General features: G+C 35.4%; 1 protein-coding gene across 7 annotated transcripts in view; it reads left to right on the top strand.

The window, feature by feature from the left end:
- The window catches only part of UNC13C (unc-13 homolog C), a 257,718-nt gene that overhangs the window by 81,030 nt on the left and 158,666 nt on the right, over positions 1-18,022 (top strand). For 5 of the 7 annotated variants that reach the window (XM_080396566.1, XM_080396565.1, XM_080396564.1 and 2 more), the window contains 2 exons: positions 10,952-10,974; positions 11,506-11,570. In XM_080396566.1, the coding sequence (XP_080252692.1) occupies positions 10,952-10,974; positions 11,506-11,570 (88 nt within the window). The remainder of the gene's footprint in view (positions 1-10,951; positions 10,975-11,505; positions 11,571-18,022) is intronic. The other 2 variants (XM_080396569.1, XM_080396568.1) reach the window with 1 other exon arrangement.

The following is an 18,022-nucleotide window of genomic DNA, read 5'->3' as shown; positions in this document are numbered from 1 at the left end:
TCTAAAGTTAGGACATCATAAAAGGATGAATTTTCTGCTACTACATGTTCAGTCCATCAAAAGAGGGATTACAGTAAGGAAGATTATATTGAGAGTAATGATCATAATCTTAGAGACTAACCATCCAAATAAAACCAAACCCTTATTAACAAGAAGTTATGGATTTTTTCCCAAGGTCTGTTAAAAAAATAATCCATGTTTTAGAAACCGTAAGTGAAAGAGTTCTTTAAAAAATGGTTTAGTATGGCTTTCAGAAAACATAATAGTGTTCTTATAGTTGATTGTGTTTTAATTCTGTAGTTACAGGCTTCTGTTTATCAGAAAATCTTAGGTTGTAATACTGCGTCTCTGAAAAAAGGATCGTAACAAAATAAATTGAAGATCAACAGTTTAATTTAGCATAGTAACTCCTACTGAATCAGTGTGCGTTACATCAGGAAAATGTGTGTCACGTATACACTTGCATAACCATCTGGGAATAAAAAAAAATCAACTATTGTTATCAGATGCCCTTTTGCTGGAATAGCTATACCTATTCTTTGACCATAAAAACCTTCAAAACCCCACCCCCCTACCTTCTTAATCAGTAAGGTTTAGCAGAAGTCATCCATATTTTGGCTGTTTATTAAAAGCAAACAAACAAAACCCCAAAACAAACCACCCCAAACCACTTCTGTTTAGAAAATTACTTCCTTTTTTAAGAAAAGTAATTAATTACAACTGCTAGTTTTCTTCATAAAAGAAGAAAGTACTAGTCTACTTCTTACAAGAACAGGCGACTATTCAACACTATTTTCACTGAGTTTAGAATTAATGTAGATTGATTAATACTCATGCAGTTTGCCTGCCATTTTTGTGCTTAAACAGATGTAAAATAAATTTGCTAGTTCTGAGAGAAACCAGAGCAGGAATGTTAGTTCCAAGGACTGACTTACACTGGTTCTGCTGTGGAAATGAACACAAACCAATATTTTATCACCAAGATTAAGAAATATTTTCTATTTTCATTTGTAAAACATTTAAGCTTTTCCTTTAGATCATTGCATTTTAGAAGCAGAAATAACTCTGCATCATTTTGTAATGCAGCTTCAGGATAAAAGGAAACTTGTTAAAGCAGCTGGCTGAAAAAATACCTAGATACGCATTTAAAAAATGTAGTAACAAAGAAAACACGAGTTCATAAATATGTTCAAATCTTCCTCTGATCTATTAGGGAAGTAGAATATGACAGTGAAGTGTAAAACTAAAGAGATTCCCTCTTTTGCTGCTAAAGCAAGCTTCTGACTGCTTTCATGGGACTGGTGCCAGACTTTCTCTTCATGCACATTTTTCAGGTGATCAATGGAGCACCTACACAGGTGTCTCCCTGGGACTTTAAATGGGAGAAAATATCTGAAATCTCTCCAGTTCCTGCTGATGCAAAATTATTGTTTACAGTGATGAAACTTTGTCAACCGTGAGATTTCCCTCCTTGATCAGTAGAGAGTATCCTTAAGACAGCTTGCATGATCAGACGTTTTGGTAAACCTGAAAACAAAGGCAGGATTGATTGATACATAAATTCTAGCAAAACACAGATGCATACATACAGATGCCCACACTCTTACATTGTTTAATACATACCATTTTTGTAAGACAGTTTTCTTCTGCACTTGTCTGATGTAAAACTTACTCCACTTTTTAGTAATTTTCAGTTAAAACCTATGTAAAGAGAGGGTTTTCCAGATAGCCCATGCCTTCTAATTGTGCTGCTGATAGAGCTGTTTAACAACATCCTTGATGCTATGATAAAGAATATGGTGTTATAAAAAGATACAGGTTGACTCGAAAAAAAAGAAAACACTGCGGAACACAGAAAAGCCTGTAATGTGTTGTCACTAAACAAGTAGTGGTAAAAAGCAAGCTGCTGACTGATATGCTGGTAGTTTCTCTGGAGTTGGCTACTGAAACTAGTTGGGCTTGTTTAGGTTACATTAGAGTCTGAGAGATGTGATGTGGCAAAACATCTTTCTGACTCTGATTTTTCTCCTTGAGAAATAGAGTTTCTTGATCAGAGGTGAAACAGCAGCAGGTAAATTGTCACTGCCAGCACAGATACACAAACTATGTGTAGGTGTAGGTATCATCAGGGTAATTGCAGCCTCACCAAAGGAATTCCTGTCCATCAGCTACATATATACCAAGATGGAAAAAGGAGAGACATGATGAACTTACCGAGTGTAAAATAAACCAGAAGAGAAGAATATGTATAAAATGAATGAGTAAGAACTTAAGCAGTTTTTAATCTTAACCTGTAGGTCTTCCTGTTCCATTTAGCATGAACAGACTAGAGCTAATGCTTCTCTGCCTCCATGAGGCAGGGAAAATACTGCAAACGAAGTAGTGAAATTTTGTTTGGGAACTTTAAAAGCCATGTTTGTTGAAATTTTCTTTTATAAAAAAATCAAAGCAGAGGACAAAGAGACATACCTTTTCCCATTAACTATAAAAAGAGATTGTGGAATCAAAAGGATTTGTGCATACCCGTGAGGCAGAAAAATCCAATAGAACCCAAACTTGTGCTTTGAATTCCAGTGTACCAGTCTGTAGCTCTTAACATCTGTGAGTCTCATTGGTTTATGCCTAATTATTCCAACATTACTTTCAAGCAGAGCTGAAACAGTGTGTAATTTGATGTTGTTTCTACCTGCAGCATAAAAGCTAACAGTGGGAAAAATAAATGCTTTTAAAATGTTTTGTTAAGGTCAGTCTCCTTTTTGAGAATTATCTTAAGACTTTTTTGAGGTGCTTCAGTTAAAAGGTGATTAATTACAGAACACAGTGTGCTGAGCTTTACAGTATTCACGACATGAATGCTACCTGTATATTTTGTAATTGTGACTAAGCATATGTTCTTGCCTGTTTTTTTGTTTTTGATTTTTGACATCTAATATGTAACCAACATCATTAGCCATGGAGAAAAGGAAAGCATTACTCTGTTCTACTCTAATGCATTTGAATCACTGTCACCACCTTCCTGCTCAGTTTAGTCTCTCAATAAGACAAAAAACCCCAAATACTTTCAGTCTGTCCTCACAGATTATTTTGTGAACCTCTGCTTGCTCTGGCTTTTATCATCCTCTTGCTATTCAATTTGTTTACTTTTAGTGTGATTCCAAAAACTGGAAAACCAACTTCAGCTGAAGTTAACAGGTGCTTATAGAGCTGACTGTCTCAAATGACACATACTAATACTTTCCAGAATGACAGTAGCCTTTTTGGCACTAATATTACATCAACCATCAACAATTATTTCAATTTCAGATATGCTATATGCCTTGTACGGCTGTCTAATCACTTTTTTGCCTTTTTCCTTTTCTGTTCCAAACATAGAAACAGTTTTTACAGTAATGCTGAGGCAGGAAAGTGAGTTCAATAATATGTGAAGAACATTCTGAAATCTAACTCCATCCTTTCAAGTGTTGCCAATCCATTCCAGGTTAGTGTCTTCTGCAGACTCTATGAAATTCTCTACATCTAGCTTGGTGAGAACATTGGCTAAAATAGACCTGTACGATATTGGTTGATACCCAACACGATACTTCCGTCAAAAGAATTACTCCCAAACACTGCAATACAACTGTACAGTATTTTCTACCAGTTTCACCTCTACTATATTTAACTTGCTTACATAGGGAATGTCAGGAAAAACAAATTTCAAAAATCATATTAGTGTTGTATTTAATGTCTTTTTCTTCTCTCGTATCAGTTAAGCCGCTTTGCTTATTGATAGAAGAAAATCTGATTTCTTTGTCTTATCTCAGTAAACAACATTGGCTGATGTCATCTTATTATTCTGTATGTGATTATACATTGACTCATTTTTTCTTTCACTACTGTAAGTCTTGAAATTAGTCTGGCTTATCTCAATTTTTTAGTCTCCTAGTTTGAGTTTTTTGAAGATAGTTTTTAAATTGTTTGAGACTATTTTAGATAGTTCCTTAAATATTGGCTAGGAAGTGGATGCAACTCCACAGGAGACGAAACAACTTCATAACAACAGCAGCTATAAATGTCATAGCCTGTGACATATGTGACTGTCCCCCAGAACGTTATGTTCGGCTCCTTTGTTTTTGATCTTAGGTGTATATATTGTCTTGGTCTTTAACAGTAGGATGTTTATATAATTTATAGGGTTGCCACCATTAGCATTTTATTTTACAGCAGGGATACTCTTTTGAAGCAGATCTCTCAGTCTTCCGAATTCACCACATTTACTTTGACCACTGGAATGCCTGAGTGTGATCTAGGTATTGTACTGATGCAGACTAGCCAGATGTTGCTCTCCACAATCACCCCTGACATGCTCAGCAACTAATGGGCTTTCAGTACACAGGACATGAAGTAAATACCCCCAAAACCTTTGTGGTGTGGACACTTGTGTCTTCGGCACCAACTGTTTTGGCCTTCTGCTCTGCTCTTATGACACTAAATTATTTGCTGTTGCACACATATTGTTTGTTGGCCAAGGTGGCCATCAGCTTGCTGCTGTGTCCCAGGCAGGCATTTAACATTCCTGTCCTACTGTCACTTCCGTCTATGCTGTTACCACAAACAACTTGTATGTCTCAGTGAAATCCTCGTATTCGGTGTGAGTGCCAAGGAACATGCTTTTGCTCGTTAGGCCTGAGGGACTACTCTCACAGCTGGTGTCAAACCAAGTGGTTGGTTGTTTGGATTTTTTTTTGGAAGAAGCGCAGTGGGACTTCAGCTGGCAAGTAAGACCATGATATAATGGTCCAAGTCAAATATTTTGTGGCGATGTTGACTGTGTGGAATGGAAAGGCTTGCCATAATCAAATATCTGTTTGCTTTCATAGGCTACAATTAATTACTTGGTTGTATTTACAGTCATAATTTGTATCAAAAGAGATAAAAATATGTCCCTTTATGGATAATGTATGCTTTAGCATTCTGATATGTTCTGGGGTCGGAATAAAGTGCTTAAAATGCATTCTGCATTTTATTCCCTACCATCACTCTGGTAAGCCAGATGCTGTCAAGAAAGCCTGGTCTTCAAGAGGACTGTAGTTTTCTGAGGCCACCAAAAATAAAGAAGCATTGGTATCATACCACAGTCCATAACCACTTGGGTTTTTCGATAGCCAATTTATGCTTTCAGAGGTAAATTTCAGAAGTTAATAGAAGTATCTAGTAACTGTTGAAAGACAATAGAAAACAAGAGCCATTAGAAGTCTAATGGGACTCAATTTCTAAATACCAGAGATGTTCTTAAGACATGTCCCCTTGTTTCAGTGTTGCAGACCAGTTTATTAATAAAGACACAAATGCAGTTTTTTATCTTCACCAAGATAACCTCCTGTTTTGGCTCTCAACGGTATCCGCTAGCAATTTTTCTACATCACTGCTAGTAAAGTGCTAGCAGCAATTCTTCTATTTCTCCTGTCAACCAAGCTTTATTCAAGTTTGACCTTCTCTTTGTCAGACAAGCATCACTCATCTCTTATGATGTGCTAGCTTTAATATTATCTTTCAAGCGTTATGCAGTGTATCTTCCTAGAATATGCTTTAGCAACACAACTTCCTCTAGGCTTACATACTGTAATCTGTTCTGTAGTGATAATATTAGCTTCTGGGTACAACATTTATTATCTTAGCATGGCTTAATTTGTGTTATTGTTTTGGACAGACAATCTACTTCTTTAATGTGCTGCTTTTATTTTATGCTGTTTGTCATCCTTTATTTCTCTTTCTTAGCAACACATACCTAATAAGAACTGTCCAGCTCAGACTACAAAATACTTCTGACTGGGTACTTTACACATGTTATTTCTTTGGAACAGCTGTATTGTTACCTAATCCAGCACATACTACGTCTAAAGGGTTTGCTTCCAGGAATGACATAATTATCAGTCAGTTTGACGTTCTTGTAACTGTTTTGCAGAATTACAGATTAAAATGGTACTTTCAGAAAACAATGAACTTTAAATCTTTTTCCAATTTGGTGTTGTACACTGGTGCACACTTGCAAGAGGGGGAAAACAAGATAGCACACACAATATTATTTTAATTATAGGGTTTCCTAAGAGTTCAGAATTTTACAACTTTATTGCAGTTCTTTTGCTATGGTGGCACAGTTGGTGAACTAAGGTTTTGCAATCATTAAAGAAAGAGAAGTGTATTAGGATGATGCTCTGCTGCTCAGAAAAATGCAAGAGAGAAGTAGGACACAAGGCTTGAAGGAGGCTTTTGATTGTGGGCGATAGGGGGAAATAATCTTCTGAACTTCTTTGATATAAAAACCTCTGCTGAATGATGAGACCATTGTCCAGTTGTATTTGTGATGGTATTGTAAGTTACAAAAGCAAAGGTTTGTCTTCACTTCTGTATCTTCCTTGCTAATTTATCTTTCATGCTAGAAGAATCTGCGTTTTCAACATCCTTCAGAGATTTTTTTTTTTTTTCTAGGAAGTTTGGGTATAGAAACTAGTTATCTTGTATGATGGATTCCTATATTGTGTGGTAAGTTACAGGTGGCAACATTGCTATTAAAAATGGGTAAATCACACCATGTGTTAATTTGAAAACAGTTGAAAACAGTGTAAAGTTCAATTATACAGTCAATCATTTTCCAGACTGAGTTTGAATAGTAATTATGTACCATTAATAAACACTTGCTGGAAATTTTATTTAGCCTTCTTATAGCCTTTAAACTGATATGTGGACAGAAAATAACTTGGGGTTTATTTGAGGAAGCTGAAAGAATGCCAAATAATCCTCCCTCATTGCACACACACTCCCCACTCCTCTCCCCATCTGGGGACTAACTTACCTCAGTGAGTACTTGTGAACCGTTTTCAGCCGAAGCCAGGGCTTAATGGCCATGTTGAGTGTTATACAGCCTTTAAATATCTGGAACTTCTCATTATTAATGGAACCTTAAAGACTAATTTTAACTAGTGAATACTTTTAATTCTATCTTTACCTCAAAGTCTATGTCCCCTTATGGGAGGCTTAGGGAGTCGTAGTAAAGAAGGAGGAGTAGAGATAAGTGCTAAAGAATGGTATGGAGCTGGAGAGAACTTTCTAGCTAAGAATGGGCACTTTAAAATATGGTTTGTCAAATATTATTTGAGGTTGTCCTCTCCTTCCTAAAGTTTTTGTGTTCTATTGTTGACTTGTATAAATTTTGCATAGAAAATGAGCTTATTTGGAGAAATGTGGTATGAGAGCAGATCATCATGCTTTCTTTCCTGTAGTTAATGATATGCTACCTTTTCTTTTTGTATTAATTTTTATAATTCTATAAACTTAAATGAACCACAGAAACCTTGTACCACTAAAATATGTTTAACTAAGAGCATTTCCCCCCCTGTTTTTTACCAGTTACCTGGTTGAATATAATGGAGCCTGCAATTATAAGAGTGCCTAAAAAAAAAGCGGGAGGGTACTGGGGGTGTTTCCTTTTGCCTTCAATATTTGACATTTGTAAATATAATTTTCAGTAGTAAATAGCTGGATGATCATCCTACTCTTCATCATTCCACTATTCATAGGGAGTGCACTGAGCTGAAATAGCAACAATTATGGAGCAATATGATTCCATGGATTTTTGCTATAATCCTAGCAAAACACCCTCTGGTTATCTAAAATGACATATGGTATAGAGGCATAATATGAAGGCTATACTGGTATTTCAGGATGTAGTGAATTTTAAACACCTAAGGAGAACCAAACTAATATAAATAAATTAAGAAGTGTCCCATAGGGTTAACTAAATGAGCCAGTGATTACACTGTTCTTAGTATGTTCATATTTTTTTTTCGGTTAGTTGTTTGCCATAGAATGTGTGGATGACAGAAGTGAGTTCTATGAAGATAAGCTTTTTTAAGTAAATCATTGTCATTCAACAGTATAATAGATGTCTAGCGTTGTATCCTTGATTTGAAAATATATTCAGTGGTCTCTTACATAATCACAATTAATTTCTTATCTACATCAAGGAATGTTGCTGTCTGTTCTGGTAGCCTAATGACTACTGAAGTGAATTGCTTGGTGACTGCACTTCCTGATTTGGTGCTCTCATACACACAGAGAACACTTCCTTCATTCAGATAATTTCACTCATGGCGAGTTCAGAAGAAGCAGTAAAAAATGAAGTTTTTGTCTCTGAAGATGCAGTCGTTTTTTTACAAAGAAGAGATGCTCTCAAAATCTCATTTTGGGAAATTTACATCAGTTGTCTGCTTTATGCAACTTCTATTGAGAAAAGAGGCCATTATACTGGTGCATTTTTTAATTTTTTTTTTAGATAGAAACTGCAAAGAAAACAAGTTAAACCAAAAATGTAATACCATTTTTGCCTTCGTAATTTTTGATTGTTGCTCTCCTTCCTAAATTTAGCCAAAATTAGGTTCCAGTAAAGGAAGTGTAGTGAAATTAGATGAAGCTGGCTGAAACCCCAGAGAGGTAAAGAAAATTTCATATGTCCATCTCTCATGCTCTGAAATACAAAATTCCATTTAATGTGGAAGGCAAGTCTCAACGATTTGGTATTTTCTAATATAACTTTCTAAGCAAGTGAATTAAACATATAATTCACGTGAATCTTTAGGCAGCCGGTAGCAAAGTACTTGCAGACTTTAAACGTTGCATTGCTCATAAATAATACTAAGATTTATGATACATCTTTAAATGTCAGTATTACAAATATTATTATGATTAGATATTCTAGAAAGAAGGTGGCATGAACAGATTATGGTGAGGCTTCTTACTTTACAAGTCATCTCATGCTTAAAACTTCCTTTAGTCCCCAAATTTCTCTTCACTTTTTGGGCTCGTCTTTTTTTACAAGTTTGAGAATTAATTCAGTCTCTCCTGCTTAGAGTCCTTGGTATATCCTCTCTCTTGATCTCTTCCCTGCATTCACCTGTCCAAATGCTGCTCCAGCACTTTGGTTTTAACTACCCCTCTTATTTCTTTTAGCCCTCATAAAAGCATATCCCATTTTGTTTCCACAGCCAGCCCAGCTTAAAGTCATGTAGTTACTCCTGGCTCTGCTCTTACCCTGCTTGTGAAAACGTTATAATGTTATACTGGGAAAGTAAGATCATATGGTGGTCCAGATCTTCTTTATATGCTCATGGAGAAAGAGGAGCCAATCATATCTGATGTTGTCAGACAAATACATTCATAAATAGGAAAGAAAGAAAATGTAAAAACTTTAATAAATCTTGAATAAATCTACTCAGTCAAATGATGGTAATTTGACAACTAAAATGGTATAGCTGGTTTTAGTCAAGAATTCATTTCTAAGGCGAAATAAAAATTCTATTATTTCTGAAGGGGTGGGGTGGGGTGATGTTTTGAAGTGAGAAAACATCAGAACAGGTCATGTCCCAGCAGAAACAAAATAGTAATGGATTCTTTTAAAATATGACATTAAAAATTGATAGCATGCTGATTTATATTCAGAAGAACTGTGAAAAGTATCAGTTAATGGCAAGCAGATATTCTTGATGCATGGAAATGTGGTCACTCTATTTTTAGTAAAGCGTGGCATCTACTATTAGTAACAGCCTTAATATAATATTCTGTGTAACTCAAAACATAAGTTTTCCTTGGAGCAATAAACTATAGTTCATTTTTTTAGGCATACTCTTTCTAAAAGGATTGTTCACAATAACTGTGAAAGAGAAGCTAAGATCTGTGGTCAAACATAAGGAACTGGCAAGTTTTGTGGTCTCACAAAGGTGAAGAGACCGTAGCACAGTTACATTTTCTGTGGACTCAAATTCGGTGTTGTGGTAACTAGTAGCTCAGTCTTCTTTAACACTTTTAAATAATACAGAAGCAGATATAATCTGACTGGTAAAACTTGTTTTGACTCCAGTTTTTATTCTGCATGTTCTTGTGCATGTGCTTTGTTTTGATCACAGAAGTGGCCTCTAAAATTAGTGGAACAATAGAGCCTTTTAGTTCCCTAGATCGTCACTACTGTACTGTATGCACCTTTACACTTGTCAATATATTTTTCATGTGTGTGTTTGAATGTGATATTTTCTTGTAGATAAACTGAAACGTGGTGTGTGTTTAAGCTGTAAATGATTATATTGTACTGTATGTAATGTGAGTTATCTTCAAATATCTTAAAAATACGTGAACTATTTAAAGGGGCTGTAGAATGTGTACTCCATTTGGGGAGTAAAAATGGACACATCAGTAAAGTGACAATTAAAACAATGCTGTTTCATATATGCACTGTACTATGAAGTGTCAAAAAGAAAAAAAAGACACTTTCGGTGAAATACTATATGAAAATCATTTAAAATGTGCTTGTATTTTTCAGTTGACAAGACAATAATATACGGGTAACTTTTCATTGTCAGCAAATATTTCCTGTCTGATAGTAAATGTGAATACATAACATTTTTGCATTAAGCAATTTCTAATGACATATAGATGTATATATCATATCTTGTACTTTGACAATTTTAGTTCCATTGGCATTTGGGGATAATTTCTGTAGGATAGAATAGTTACAGTTCAGAAGTTTTGTTTGGCTTTTTTTCTTTAATACCCTAAGTAGAAACATTTGCTTTTTCCTTTAAAAGAGAATGCTACTTTTTTGAATACTGCAACTGTATTAAATATATATTCATTAATATTAAATATACTTTTAAAAATCCTAAAATATATGTTGAGGTGGGATACAATATATAAATTGTATGGTATCTACACAGTCCTGCATAAGCGGCAGGGCTTCTTATCTATTAAAAACATCTTTTTGCTTGTTTAAAATGTAGTGACAGTGGTCTCACTGCAATAATAAAGCTAAGCACAGGTGTTACTTGGATTCTGCTCTGCACAGACAGTTTTTTATAATATAAGATATTTTCTCAGAGACTGTTCTGTCTAACCTATATTCCCCTTCTTCCCAATTCTCTTTCAGATAGCGGTTCTGTGGATGAAAAGGTTTAAAATCATGTATTTACTTTAGGGATCATGTATTTTGTTGATGTTCGTTTGTGAATTATTTGACCTGTTTGGTTCCTTCATTTTAGTTGTGAAATCTGCATGTTTTTCCCAGCTTTCCACTTTTTCATTCTCCTTTAAGTGTATTGCGAGTCTGTTGCATTTATAAACAGGATAACCCTCACTGTTGTGCTTATCATAATTGCCAACACAGGGGTCTGCTACTGTCAAACATGATATCTGGGTTTTTTGACTCTAATTATCATCTACGCTGCATACACTATAGGACTTAAAGGACAACAATATTTGGGAAGCAATATCTTATCTTCCCATGGGTTCTTCCAGTGTGTTTCACTAAATGCTGAACACTACAAAAATGTATTCCAAAGCAATAGTTACTCTAGCTTTGGCCTGGAGCTGACCCTGCTAAGCATTTTCATATTAGGTGTTATATGTTTGATGCGGTTAAATTGTGCCCAAGACTTACTAAGAGCAACTGAGTAACTGTACTTTTTTTGGTCTTTATTAAAGGCTCGGATAATAAGTGGAAGTTCCTTGGATACTTCCAAGCTTTATGCAGTCCAGGCATTTAGTGGGTAAGTACCAATATGACTGTGAATCTTGTTATGCATGTCTGCAAATTAGCCTCATAGTGTTATGGTATTTTTTCTAAGCTTTGTTCTTCGAAGAAACTGAATTATTTTAAAAGGAAGATAGTCAGTTTTATTGTCTATGTCATTTTTAATTTTTAAGTCTTCAATTTTTAAGAAAGTAATAAAATTCAGTTTGCACAGGTCAATGGCATGGCAAGATTTTTTACCTCTTTTTATGAAAATTAAATGCCCTTTGAAGCTGTAATTTAATTTTGTCTTCATTTAGTTAGTGTGTAGGAGTATAATAATATAAGTCTAATATTTGGAATCTAAAAGGTCATGAGAAAAAGATTTTCCAGTATCTAAGAGTGAATGTGACAGAAACCTATACATTTTGTTTGGTTGTCATCAGACAGAGTTAATTTACATTGAGTTCCAGGGATTCCTTTATTTAAGGAAAATCTATCTTTCCTGTTTTGGATACCTCTTTATTATTCAGTTAGGAAAGAAAAAAAAAAAAGTAAAAAACATTGGTAAAATCTATCAGTTACATTAGTTAAAATTTAAATGGAATATTATCCTCTTGCTGGTACACTGTTTGCTATAGTTATGCTTTGTTAGAAAGACAAGGTGATGAGATCAAATCAATTTATCTTCATCTTCTCATTTTTACCTCTATATAGCAGATGCTAGACACTATCAAGTTTCCCATTTAGATTCTTTTTTTTTTTTTTTTTTGGGGGGGGAGGGTGTGTGTGTGGATGGTATCTCTAAAAGGTACTAATGGTATTAATTTGTTCTAATATCGCTCACATGCTGCTGTGGAAGGTATAGTTAGAATAATATTTGTACTTACTGCTAAACCTTAAAGAAATTTAAAAGCACTCTCCAGCTTTTCAGCAGCTTACATAGTTTCTATGTAGTTTGGCGTACCTCAGCGTTGTATTTCTTCCTTTTCCAGCCCATAGAAACTTCACAGTTGCTATAAAAGTGTGAGGCCATATGTGATATTGTACAGGATTAGTTGATGAATGCAACATGAAACATTTTGAATATTGTATGAGATATTTGATGTGTTGGGTTTTTTTTATTAAGATGCTCTTTGTATTAAAATAAAATTATAGTATATTTCTCTTGGCTCACAAACTGTACGTTGCTTTCATCTTGATCAGCTACAGTTCTCTTGTAAGGTCAAAAAGGTCAAAAATATCTCAGCACTAAAATGATAACAACTTTTGCCTTGTCTGTTGATCAGCACTATTTCTCACTATGCCAAAACAACTGCTTCTTTGAATGGGATTTTCTAACTACTCTATTCTCTATGTTTTAAAAAACAGAACAATATAAGTCCTGCGAATTTTCTTTCCCAACTTCCAAATGCAAAACTTTAGTATTTCTGTTGGAATTCTGTTGTCAGCATGAAACTACCACTTCTGAAGCAACTTTTTTTCCTCTTGATTAGATTACTGACTTGAATACTTTTTCAGCAATGTATTAGCCACAAAAATGTTTACAAAAGCTCTCTATGCTCACGTTCGTATTAGTCTTCTAATGGAATCATGGAAGGCTTTCATCGGATCCATTGCAACTGTGCTAGCAAATTATGGTGATAACCTTTTGATTTGATGCCTGACAATTTGTATTTGGTGGCTTCTTTGTTGGAAAACATTAATGCATATCAGAACCAGAATGCATCACAGAGGCAGCTTCTGATATTTGCCTCAAATTCTCTTTGTCATATCGGCAAAGAAATCCTTTTTTTCTCCTTTGTTCTATGAAGTGTCAATTCATTTTTACTCATAGGCTTTGATGGCCTCAAGTTTCAGTAATTTATAATTTGGTACACCACTAATAGTAATGTACCTCACGACTGAGAAGCAGGAATCTGACATCTTAAAAACTACAGAGTAAGCTGTGGTCTACTGAAACTGAAGATGCTCATACTCAGAAGCTTTAGTGTGTGAGCCTGGCACAAAACTTTGAGTTTTGTGTATTAATAATAATGATGATGATGATAATAATAATAGCTGTTCATAGCTTTCAATAACTGCTTTTAAGAATTTGATGTATAGTTTTCAGAACTAATAAGAGAACAACATTTAACATCAAAATGAATTCAAATTCTTGAAACAGTGTAGAAATTGGCATTCTGAGATAGTTTTACAGGTGCTGTTCAGTGCAGAATTGTATATGACATTCAATGCTGTATTCCTAGAATAATAAGAAATATTTTTTTTCCTCTAGAAAAGTCAGAAAGGTGAAACTGAAAATAAAGCTAGTCCAAAACTGGTTTGGATTTAATATCTGTGGTTTTCAATGACCCAGTTTCACTCACTGCATATGGTTAGGCTTTCACTGCTTAAGCTCAAGAATGATTTCTTAATATAACCAAAATATTAAGGAAAATTTTCAGTTTCACATGATTTTTTTTTCTTTTTTCCTTTCTTCTTGTTGTTTTGTTGCCTTTTATTGTGTGCCCTCCATATAAGTAAGCTTAATAAGAGAGAGCTCATTCTATCAAACTGCTTGCAATCTGCAAACCAAAGAGAAATAGTTTAACATCTAGTTACTCTGTAGTTTAGGAATAGCATTTTGCAATCAGATTCTGTAAGTGTAGGAACTGACAATCAGGTAATGATATCTATGCATGCAGGAAGCTGCATGTGATCATACAGTTTTTCTGTATGCACTACTTTGCTTAGCCAATTACTTAATTACAGTTTCCTTGTAGATGTAGGACTTAGAAAAGTAATGTATAAGAGTGGATAGAATTCTTATTTTTTGTGGGTTTCACACAAAAAATAATCTCATAGATGTAAGGAGACCTTTTGCCTGTGACAAGGACTATACAGACAGAAGTTGCTCTTTTTATGCCCTCTCTTCCATTCACAGGTGAATAAATTGAATTATTGAGTCCTCTGAGTATAAATTGTCAATCCCTTGTACAGGTATCCTGTAACCACTGCATAAGACTACTTCAGATGACTGACAGTAGCTCAATACTAGCTCATGTTTTTAGATTAAACCTTACTCTTTTTGCTGACAAAGTTCGGACTGGGCCTCTGTTCCCTTTGCTGTCTGCAATCTTTGTGCAAGCCCCTGTTTCACTATCACACTCTGAAAACAGTGATGCCATTTTCATTTAACTTCTCATTCAGCTGAAGAACGCTGATACCTCAAAGACTTTTGTGCCTCTTGTAATCACATTTTCTCCTGCATGCAAAAACTAATCCTGAATTCTATGATCCCTCAGCCTCTTCACTGCCAGCACAACTTTCTGCAGCTTTAGCTATGACTCCTCTTCCCTCTTACTCTCCCCAAAAGGTGCCGTTTGAAGTGAGGGGAGATTCTTTTCATCACAACCCTTGATACCTTGCTTTATAAAAGTATCTTAATTGCCTCTTTCTGCCTTACTCTTCCCTCTCTCTCATAGTACAATGCTGTGAACCCACCTCACATGCACCAGCACATCCCAAGTCTGTGGCACATACCACAGCCCTTCATTCTCTGCAATGATCACCCTTATGCTGCATGGAATGAGAGAAAAGCCAGGGCAAGAAAGAAAAGGCAAAGACCAAATACAGTTGTCCAGGGCTTCTTATGCTACTTCTCTGTTAAAAGCAAAAGCTCCACTTTTCCTGTTCTTTCCATGCCAGTATCAAATAACATCTTCTTAATTTAATTTTTCTTCTTAATTTTATTAAAGTTGAGGTATGTTAGGAATTCATCCTTTCAGTATTTTTGAAAATTATGTGTCCATCAGCTGGGTTTTTCATCAGATATATATATCTACGGTAGTACTGTTTTACTTTTCCCAGAGACTTGCTCTCTGTTAACTCGTTGCTTGTCTGATGTCAGTCATATCAGAGACTGATAATTTTACCACATGGCCTAATCCATTCTGAAATTTGCTAATGGTTCACAGATGGTGCTGCATGCAGACAATCACTGTTTTCCTTCAGTGGCATATTCTCAATGGTAAAACAAATTTATTTTTCTTGAATTCTCTGACAAATTCAAATAGATGATTGTTATGCAGAATATCTTCAGAAGCACACAAAAAATAACCAACATTACAGGTTTTCCTTCTTCCCTTGAATGATAACTTGTGTGCCTTCAACTTCATCATCTATGTCAAGATGTTTTTGAGTTATTATTGGAGGTAGGGAGGGGAGTAGAGAGTTTAATGTAAATTAATTGTAAATTTATATGAAATAATGTAAATTTAATGAAACCTAAATAACAGTTTGTCTCTGGCTATAGTGTTTAATGTTCCAAAGACTATATGCAGAGACTAATATTTCACTGTCAACACAGCATTGCCCAGTTTGTTAGTTTTGGTAATGTAGCTATTCTCCCTTTTTTCAACAAATCTGATCTCCCAATCCAGATCAGTGTGTTAATCTTTACTTCTAGCTGATAGCCAACAATCTTTGTGTACTTATGGTCTTCTTAAATGTTATTAGAAGGACTGAATTTGTTCTTGTACAGAAAATCTGTGCGTAGGAGAATTTCTAGTTCATATTCCCAAAGTCAGGGCTGTTTCAGTAAAGATGCAAGAAAAAGTACTAAATATGCAGTTCTCCAAGAATAAATTGACGTGTGTTTTCAGCGCACATATGTATTAGTGGAACTGTATTTTCCCACTGGATCTCCCAGTGGATTCTCTTACTCTCCACTTAAAACTGAAATGTATCTTCCTAGGCAGCTGTACATTTATTTTTTATCTGTCTATGAAATAGGAGAGTTTGATGGGTCAGCCTTTCCATGTCTCTATTGGATATTGTGCACCTTATTGTGCACCAATCCCCTCTTGTGCTGTTATCTTTTAGTTTGTTCTGTGTACTTGAAATGATTTTTTGGTTTAATTAGTTCTGTTGTTTCTTTCCTGTAGTGCTTCTAACTAAATATTTATAGTGAGGGTTACAGGGACAAAACCTAATTAACAACATTTTAAAGAATATAAAATGATATTCCTGCTCTACTCCCAGAAGTAACATGGAAATGACTTGCCTACAGACTGCCCCAATTACTTCCCCTCCCAATATATGCAGGAGTCCAATGGCTATTACCGTTCTCCTTCTATATGTGCCTGTATCCACAGACTACCAGTCTTCACCCTAAGTGGCACTGATCAGAATTTCTGATGTAGCCCTTCTTTAGCATGTTACCTTGCTTATGCACTTTCCCTCTGTCTTCCCACCAAAACCAAAACATAGATGCACAGGTTCACATCTGCTCCAGCCTCCTTCGTTCCAGCCTGTCATACTATTAGGTCCTCCACAGTTATAAATGTGGTCTTTGCTGTTGTTGTCATTCTCTTCCATTGAATCCCACCCCTCCAACAATCCTGACATCTCAAGCCACTGCAAGGCCACCTCTACCTGCTCCAGGCAAACCCTTGCCAAAGCTGCTTTTCTCCCTGTTGCTTTTTAGGCTTCAAAAAGAAAGAAAGAGTCACTGTTTGTCCCAAATTATGCAGAAGCAGCTGTTGGACCCAGATGAATTCGAAGATTGATGAAAAGTTCAGAAGTCCCTCATAAAGTGAGAATTCATATAAACTTCGTGGAGTAAAACTGGAGAACAGTTCTGAAAAATAGAAGCAGTGCTGCAGTTGTGGAAAGAAATATTCTTTCCCTCAAAAAGAAAAAAATTCAAACATAGATTTGAGGTTTTAGTGAGGGGTTGGGTGATTTGGCTTGCTGGTTGTTTTGCTGGTTGTTTGGTTTTTGTTTTTTTTTCTTGTTGAGAATTGTTGTGCCTGTAACTAAGCTTAATCGCATCAGGAATGCAGGGAGACCAATTAATGGTGCTCCAGGGACCGCATAAGGTAGTGGAGAAGTAAGAGACAAGAGTATAGTTTTCCTTCTTGAAAGAGAAAATTTGACAACACGTTCATTCATGTCAAAACACAGAACACTGGCTACTAAGCAACACAAGCCTCAGTGTCCTGCAGGTAAAGCAACTGCTTCAGATAATTCCTTGGATTCCAGTCAACTATTACCATAAGGAACACATCAATTTCTCATGTGGAAAACAGGATTTATTATTATTTCACTAGATTCTTAAAGAGAAGGGTACCCCTTTACGATGAAAGCAATTGGAAACGTCTTGTCTTGTGGTTTCTTCCTCTATCATTTATAAGCCGATCTGTTAAAATACCTACTGGTAATCAAAAGACAATTGGAAGTGGGTTTTGAAGCACACTAACCCAGAATTACTATTAAACTTGTGGGTGCCGAGTACAAACAAGATCAAGAGATTTTTAGAACATAGCTAACTAGAAACACTCTGGACACCAAACCATGTCTAGAGGTTTTCCACAATTGTCTTATTTCTCTACAGGGTGTATATTCAGTCAGTATTACTGAAGTGAGGGAATGCATTCAGACAGTAATTTATTCCTAGTTGTTTGCAGTTGAAATATTAACCAATAACTAGTCTTAACCTGGCTT

The sequence above is a fragment of the Falco punctatus genome (assembly GCF_963210335.1).
Source record: "Falco punctatus genome assembly, chromosome: 7".
NCBI lineage: Eukaryota > Metazoa > Chordata > Aves > Falconiformes > Falconidae > Falco > Falco punctatus.
The sequence above is the reverse complement of the archived record's forward strand: the minus strand, read 5'-3'. Positions and strand labels throughout refer to the sequence as shown.